Raw genomic sequence first — 8,388 nt, forward strand, 5'->3', positions numbered from 1 at the left:
ACACACACACACACACACACACACACACACACACACACACACACACACTGATAATGTACCAATGTACTTAAACACACCTTTAGCTTCGGCCATGTTAACGCCACTCTGGATACAAGATTCAAGCTTCTGTATGTGTCTTAAAAAGTAAATGCAGATGTTTTGTGAAGATTCATTTCAAGCAACACGAGTCATGTTTTGTTTTTGTTCTCGAGTCTCTCACACAACTCCAGTCCCGTGCATGTGCAGAACCATCGAATATCATTATGAATACCGCCTCATCTTGTCACGAAAGACCTGTGTTGTACATTTTTTTGTTTTTTGTAGTTTTTTTTTTTTTTTTTTTTTTTCTGTTCAGCCATCAGTGAAGTTCTCAACATTGCTATAAATGTGTGGAAATGGTAGCATTTCACTGAATGAAAACAGGAAGCTGCTTAACAGAGTTGCACTGACTTTTATCTCATCTGAAAATACGAATGCAAAAATGACACAAGAAGCCCCTTCATAGCTCGAAGACCTGCACGGCGTCTTTTAGTCGTTACCTCGACACGTTGCTGCTAGCTGTAGTGCGAGCGATTAAATGTAAAGGACTTCTTGTTTAATGATTTAACTGTTTGTCTGGTGTACGTTTCTGAAGCCAGATTAATTTTTTATGGTACAGTATACAAATAATATAGACCTGGATAGAGGACATTTTAAACGGGAAGAACAGAGCTCTTTTGATGTCTGCGTATTCAATTCGCTCCAGCTCGACTCGTATACCTTACTGTTAACATCTGCATATGTGACCTTCTGCCAGACTCTTACTTTCTTTAAGCCACTTTTATATTTACTAATAAAAGCAGGCAGAATTAAGCCAACTAGAAAAATGTTAAAGAACCTTCGGGGAAAATTGCTTTTCGATTGCCTGCATTTTCTTACCCCCCCTTTGAGCCCAGATCAATACTTTTTTTTTCTTCACCCTTCCCTCCCCCCTCCCATCCTGTGTGCGCACACACACATGTATGCACTCGAGCAATGTAAAGTGTTTCTGTATATGTAGGAGTGTGTAGAGAGGGAGAGAGGGCCTTGACCATTTCGAGGTTTTTCTGAGGTAATTCTGTTCTGCAGGGTTTGTGAAGCGCTTTGGGGCCCAGAGCAGATGAAAGGTGCTATTTAAATGTAAGTGCCACTCCATTCCTTCATTTCCCTTCATGTCCTACTGCTCCAATCTTTTTCTCCTGCCTGTCATCTCCCCTACCCCACACTGCCTCACCTTCCTCCTTTCCCTCCCCTCCCCTCTCACACATGCATACCTGGTCACTTCAATTCTTTCACCATTAAACTTCCACACATACCACCACGTGCACACAGAACTGTACATTGTACTCAATTTTCCTTTATCTGTCCTCCTCCTCTTCATCATTCTCGTGTTATTAAGTTTCAAGGTGTCTTACATGGCTGTGGACATACATGTTCCTTTCAGCTGTCTTTTGCTTTTGTGTGTTGTGTCCTCCCTCCCTGCCCCCCTTCCCTTCCTCCCTCCGTCCTTCCTTCCATTAACCAGGTGCCCTTTTTGCATCTACTCCACCAATCGTCCAGCGGCCATGGAGTGCCACCTTAAGACGCACTGTAAGATGGAGTACCGCTGCCGCATCTGCCAGGGACTGTGGCCCGACCAGGCCTCGCTGGAGGCCCACATGCGCAGGCACCGCCTGGGCAACCACTACAAGTGTGAGCAGTGTGGCTACTTGTCCAAGACGGCCAATAAGCTCATCGAGCACGTGCGCGTGCACACGGGCGAGCGGCCCTTCCACTGCGACCGCTGCTCTTATAGCTGCAAGCGCAAGGACAACCTCAACCTGCACAAGAAGCTGAAGCACGCGCCGCGCCAGACTTTCGGCTGCCAAGAGTGCCCTTTCACTACCACACACCCCTTCGTCTTCAGCCGCCACCTCAAGAAACACCAGAGCGGGGGAACGGGGGGGGTGGACGGAGCCTTAGGGGGAGGAGGAGGCGGAGGAGAAGAAGAGGAGGAAGACGAGGAGGCGGTAGGGGAGGAGCTGCCGATGGAGACGTCACCGGGTGGCTCGTCGTTGCAGAAGAGCCAGGAGAACTTCCTGTTTGGCGGCGGCGGTGGTAGTAGCAGCGGAGGCAGCGGGAGCAACAGCCCTCTCATGAGCCTCACGGCATCTCAGGCGCTTCAGTCCGTCGCGCTGTCGCTCACGCTGGGCAAGTCCCAGCAGCTGGACCCCGCCGGCCCCCGGCACGGTTTGGTTAACGCCAACGGCGTTGGCGGCGCCACCCCAAGAGACCCCAGCGGAGCGAGCGTTGCCGGCGACGGCGGCAGCCCCTCCCTCTTCCTCCCTTCTTCCCGCCACATGTTGGAGCAGTACAGGAACTGCGACCGGGCCCACCTCATCCCCCTCACCACCCTGTTCACCCACAACAGCCGCTTCACATTCCACTCCCAGCTCCACTCCAGATGGCGGCCGGCCACGTCTCCTCTCCTCTTCTCCTCCAACTTGGCGTCCCCCTCCCGCTCTTTCCCCTCACCCTCCTCCCACAAACACTCCTTCCTGGCCTACCTGGGACTGATGGAGAGGGCCAAGACTGTCTGACCTCACCCGCCACTCCTCCTCCTCCCCCGCTTCCTCCTCCTTCCCCTTCCTGCTCTTTCCCCTCACTCCTCGGACGGTGGTGTGAATGACACTTGACCACTGCGGCGGGAGCAACCCTTTTTTCCAATCAGACCAGCAGAATAAGCTGGACCAGAGAAAAAAAAGAAAAAAATAACATTTATAAGAGAAAAAGGCTGTACATGCTAAAATGCATTTATATATAAAAAAGCTGCTTTTCTTATCAGTTCTATCAATTGAATTATTACTACTTCAGCATCAATTACTACTCTCTTTACCTGTTTTTTTGTTTTTTGTTTTTTGTTTTTTTTTAATATTTTGTTTTTGTTTGTTGTTTTTTTCCCCTGTTTTTAAGCATCTGAATGACCTGGACCCAGCTGCATTACCTGACGGAACTAACGTCTCTCACTTTTATAGCTAATTTTTCGTTAGTCGTTTCGAGGAGACAAAAAGACGAAAAACAAAACTCGCAAGTGCTACAATTTTAGTGCATTTTTGTCTATCGCTATTATGCATCGGAATAGCATGCCTGTTTCTGTGTTTCAAACTAGCTTTGACGTCATTAGGAAGCGAAATTCGAGATATCCTTGAAGTGTTAGCGGTGCAATTGTGGACAGAACCAATGAAACGGAATGCTTTTCAAAAGCAACGCCTCAAACCACGCACTTACTTATTTATCAATCTTGTACATAGTTTTATAGCCCCCCCCCCTTCCCATCTTTTTTTTTATTTTTTTTTACTTTTATTATTATTATTATTTTTTAAATTTCTGTTTTCTTTTTGTTGTATAATGGTGAAACGGTATTGTGCGTAGCTGCTGGCTGATATCGATTCCATCTCAGAGTTAGTAGTTATTTCTAAGCTCAGAAAAAAAAATATGTAAGCTGTGACGATGTAAATATGGAAAATCCGACCTGTCATCAATCAATCTAAATATGAAATATTGCAAAAAAAAAAAAAAAGTTACAAACATCCGTTCGTCTCTCCTGAGACGGGATCGATGTCAGAGCAGCGTCACATGCAGAACTATGTATCACGCACCTATACTTAGAAGAGATATGAGATAACTGTTTTGTGGAGGTGACCCGCTCTCGGGTTTAGCGAGCTAGCCCGCAGCAGGCGTCACCGCAGGCCGATTCAATGGTGCTTTTTGGAGCTTTTGTAATTTTTTTTGTGTACAAAAAAAAAGGAAGAAAAAAAACTGTTCCAAAATGACTTGAATGAATGTATTTTTGTTTATGTACATGGAGAAAAAAAAGGCGATACAGAAGTGTGAACAGTCAAGAGACGTCTTCAGTGCTGGTAAAGGCGGGGAAAGTTAGTGTTTGGTGGCCTTTCTGTGTCCTCGTTTATTTTTATTCTCATTTTTTTGTCCTTAATTTTATTTTTAACTGAGCCTTTTACATCATAATAAATCTTTTCTACTAGCGTTCATAGAGAGCCCGTGACGAGGCAAAGCTCCTGTAGGTGCCACGATGAAGCCAAGCCGGGCCTCTGTTAGGCCGGCAGACACGGTACTGCTTTTAGTCCCCCCGCCTCCTTCCCTCGTGTCAACCTTTTGAGTTTTAATTGCACTTACTTTAGTTACACTTCAAGCCAAAAGCACTTAAACCTTTTATTTTACACCCCCCCCCCCCCTTTTTTTTTAAGTGCAAACTTAGATCCACCAAGTTAGCATAATGTGAAGTAGGCAGTAGTTGCTGGAAATGACTCAATCAACACCCCTTAGTTTCACATTTAGACGTTTCTGGCGGTGCAAAAGGGTCTGCCTCTGTGAAATCAGAGAAAGCAAATGAATACAAATTGCATGAATTAGACAGTAGAGGTCAAGCTCCCCCTGGGAACTAAAGGTCCCAGGCTAAATTGTGATAGCCAATTTTGCACAGTGCTGCACTTTTTGATTATGAGACTATGTATTTATCCGCGAGAATGCTCGAAAACAAGTCTTTTTTTTGTTTGTTTGGTTTTTTTTGCAAAATGGAGCGGCACAAAAAAAGAGCTTTACCCGTCATCGATCGCGTTTGTGTTTCCTAAGTGGTCTTTAAGCCAAAATCCCTTATTTGTAAAGGGGTTGTTTTCCCTTATTATTTCCATGTGTCTGTTTTTACTTGTGCATTTTCTTTTTTTAAAAATGAAATATTGTTGCATGTTTATTTTGGTTTTTTTTACTTCACTTATGTAAGGTAAAAACAAAACAAAAAAGAAGAACGCATCGATTGGACAGAGAACGTAAATCGTCAAGACCAAATTGTAACTCGTGGCAGTACGTGATGTTAGGATGGAATCCGTCACGTCCTGCTCTGGAGTGATGCCTCGATTGTCTCCCCCCTCTTCCTCTTCTTTTTTAAATTCCCGTTTGTTCCTTTTTGTTCTGTCGACGTCTGGCATGCTGTCTCTGGAGTAAAGGGAGCATCTCTCCAGCACACACACAGACACACATACACACACTTTCCTTGTACTATCTATGTTATCTTTTATACTCTAGTGCCACTTGGTGGAAGGAAACCACCTGAGACTTCTGAGAATGAGTCAAACTAATTGTCAGGGTCCAATAGAGGAAAAAAAAACAGAGATAAATAATAAAAGAAAAAGAATGTCTCCTCTTGACACCTTTTTAAAATGTCTGCCTTTTTAATACAGCGTAATCATGAATGGCTGCACTTCTTTACATCCTCCCCCCTCCCTGTCTCCCCCCTTTAGTTTGAGTGTAATGTTTAAAAAGGCAACAGGGCTCTCTCCTTTTGAAACCCAGTACTCTTAAGCACTTATTCTCTTTATTTTGCCCAACTGTAAGCAGCACAGTGACCTTTTTTTCTTTTTTTTAATGCTTGACTACCTTTTTGAGCACTTCAGAGTATGCATGACATTGTCCTCTAGTTCTTTAGCACTTAATTGTGTTTCAAACTAACTCCCCCTCGGTTGCATTTAGTTAGCATCACACTGCACTGTCTGCAATCAGTTAGCTTTAAGTTTGGCTGTATTTTATGATTAGAAAAGGCTCAACTATCTTAACTTTTGGCACTCGGTAAAGATTGGTATGTGCTGTACAAAGCTTTTTTTTTTATTACTCCATTGTCAAGGCTGTACAGGGTTGTGATGATAACTGGTAAATAGATCATTTGTACTTTTTTTTTTTTTTTTTTTTTTTTTTGGTTTTGTATTTGTTTTTCTTTGTTTGGCATTATTTTATGTTCAACTTGCCAGATCTAAATGTAACAGGATTTGAAAGTAAAGCTTACATCAGATATTATGTCGGCTGTCTTGTCTTTTTCTTTGCGATATTGTTGGATTTCGACGCTCACTTAACCGCACAAAACATCTTCACAGATGTAGGTTTTGGGGGCTTTTTTCCCAATCAGAGACTATGACCAAGACTTTTGGCTGATTTCCCCAAGGCTGTCACCGCAGCAGACCAATGTTGCGTGTTTGATTTGGTGACACTAGATGTCCTCCCATTTGTGTGGGCTTGATACCCAAGACCAGAGTTGGATTAGCTTGTGATCCAACGTTTTTCATACGCCACTTTGCATTCAATCATTAGTTATTATTCATCTCTGGCTCTCTTCCACAGTGTCTCTTTCCGTTTTCTCTCCCCGATGGCTCTTCTTCCTGTTAAAAGGGAGTTTTTCCTTCCCACTGTCGCCAAGTGCTTGTAGCAGGGTCATCTCATTGTTGTTTTCTCTGTTATTACAAGCTCTTAGCTTACAATATAAAACACCTTGAGGTGACGTGTTGTGATTTGGCACTACATAAATAAAATTGACTTGAATGTGTGTCTTCAAAAAAAAATCAAACAAGGGGAACCTTTTGCTTGTGAGGCAGATGTGTTAAACACTACAGTTCAGAGCCATGCCAACAAAGTAGTTTAATTATAAACTGGTTTCAAATTTGTTTAGAAACTGTGAATAAAAATTAAATTAAAAAGACATTAATACAGGCAGATATAATCCATCTATTTTTTTCCAGTTACCCTATTTAAATTTGCAGGTGGGCTGGAGCCTGTCCAAGCTGTCATGGGCCGAGCATACACCCTGGACAGGTTGCCAATTTATCACAGTGGTAACCGAAAGAAATGAGAGAGCCCATTCACTCACACATGCATACCTACGGAGCACCCAGAAAGCATTCAGAGCGCTTCACTTGTTCCACAATTTGTCACGTTACAGCCTTATTCCAGAATGGATCAAATTCATATGACACCTTATCGTTTTCCACACAATAACCCATCATGACAAAATAAAAAGCCTTTGCTTGCAATTCTTTCAAATGTATTAATACAAAACAAAAATAGAACACGTACATAAATATTCACAGCCTTTGCTCAACGCTTTGTTGAAGTGCCTTTGGCAGCAATTACAACCTCAGGTCTTTTTGAGTGTGATGCTACAAGCTTGGCAGAACCTCCATCAGGTTGGATGGGGACCACTAGTGCACAGCTATTTTCAGATCTCTCCAGAGATGTTCAAGTCCGAGCTCTGGCAGGCCACTCAAGGACGTTCACATAGTGGTCCCAAAGCCACTGCTTTGTTATCTTGGCGATGCGCTCAGCATCGTTATCCTCTTGGAAGAGGAACCTTCGCAGTTATCATCCCTGTACATTGCTGCACTCATTGTTCCCTCAACCCCTCAGTTTCTGCTGCTGAATAACATCTCAGCATGATGCTGCTACCGCCATACTTCACTGTAGGGATGGGATTGGTCAGGTGATGCCTGGTTTTCTACAGACATGACACTGGGCAAAGACTTCAATCTTTGTTTCATCACACCAGAGGATCTAGTTTCTCGTTGTTTCAAGTCCTTCAGGTGCCTTTTGGCAAACTCCAGGTGGGCTGTCATGTGCCTTTTAGGTGTTGTTCTTGATATCCTCCCTGAATAAGGTCCAAATAAGGTACCCCAATCGGGCAATCAGCTCTTTCTGTACCCTTCCCTAGATCTATGCCTCGATACAATCCTGTCTCTGAGGTCTACAGACAGTTCCTTGGACTTCATGGCTTGTTTTGTGCTCTGACATGCACTGTAGACTATGGGACCTTTTTATAGCCAGGTGTGCACCTTTCCAAATCATGTCGAATCAACTGAATTTATCACAGGTGGACTCCAATTTAAGCTGTAGGAACTTCAGTGGAAACAGGATCAATCTGAGTGTCATGGCAAAGGCTGTGAACACTTCTGTACATGTTGTATTTTTGTTTTTTATTTTTAATGACTTTGCAAGAATTTCAAGCACACCTTTTCTGCTTTGTCATCACGGAGTTTTTGTCTGGAAAAAAGATTGGGGTGTAAAATGAATTGAATCCATTTTGGAATAAGGCTCAGATTCAAACCCAGGACCTCCTTGTTGTGAGGAGATCCGAATAACCGCTGTGCCATCCCATTTAAACCATTATTTAATTTTGAATAGCATAAAAATAACAGACTTTGTTTCAGCATGTGATGTGTGTGTGTGTGTGTGTGTGGTGGGGGGGGGGGGTTCTCATTTCAAATTTCACAGCAACAGTATTTCTAAAAGGGAAAAAAGATTGGGAGAAGATTACCACAGTGCTGCATTACTTCATCTTTTGGTTCATTTGGGAAGAGAATGATTGCTATAGTTCTAAAAATGAAATGTTTTTCCCCTTTTAGCTTAATTTTATTTATTTATTTTTTAATATAGAACAAAACCAAGTGATAAAATTCAAACCAACAGCAAACTGCTCCTTAAAGTTCTTCAAAAAGTTTTCTTCAGGGAGAAAAAAAAAATCCATCAAAGATATATTTAATAAAACGAATCCTT

The 8,388-nt window shown here is 42.9% G+C and overlaps 1 protein-coding gene across 1 annotated transcript in view; it reads left to right on the forward strand.

Annotated features, from left to right (window-relative positions):
• The window catches only part of znf827 (zinc finger protein 827), a 53,025-nt gene extending 47,199 nt beyond the window's left edge, over positions 1 to 5,826 (forward strand). The window contains exon 14 of the mRNA XM_085409633.1: positions 1,544 to 5,826. Within this exon, the coding sequence (XP_085265759.1) occupies positions 1,544 to 2,597 (1,054 nt within the window). The 3' untranslated portion in view covers positions 2,598 to 5,826. The remainder of the gene's footprint in view (positions 1 to 1,543) is intronic.
• The last annotated feature ends 2,562 nt before the right edge of the window (positions 5,827 to 8,388 follow it).

The sequence above is a fragment of the Rhamphochromis longiceps genome, linkage group LG6, assembly GCF_057381845.1.
Source record: "Rhamphochromis longiceps isolate RC_006_pf linkage group LG6, R_longiceps_female_GT1.1, whole genome shotgun sequence".
Taxonomy (NCBI): domain Eukaryota; kingdom Metazoa; phylum Chordata; class Actinopteri; order Cichliformes; family Cichlidae; genus Rhamphochromis; species Rhamphochromis longiceps.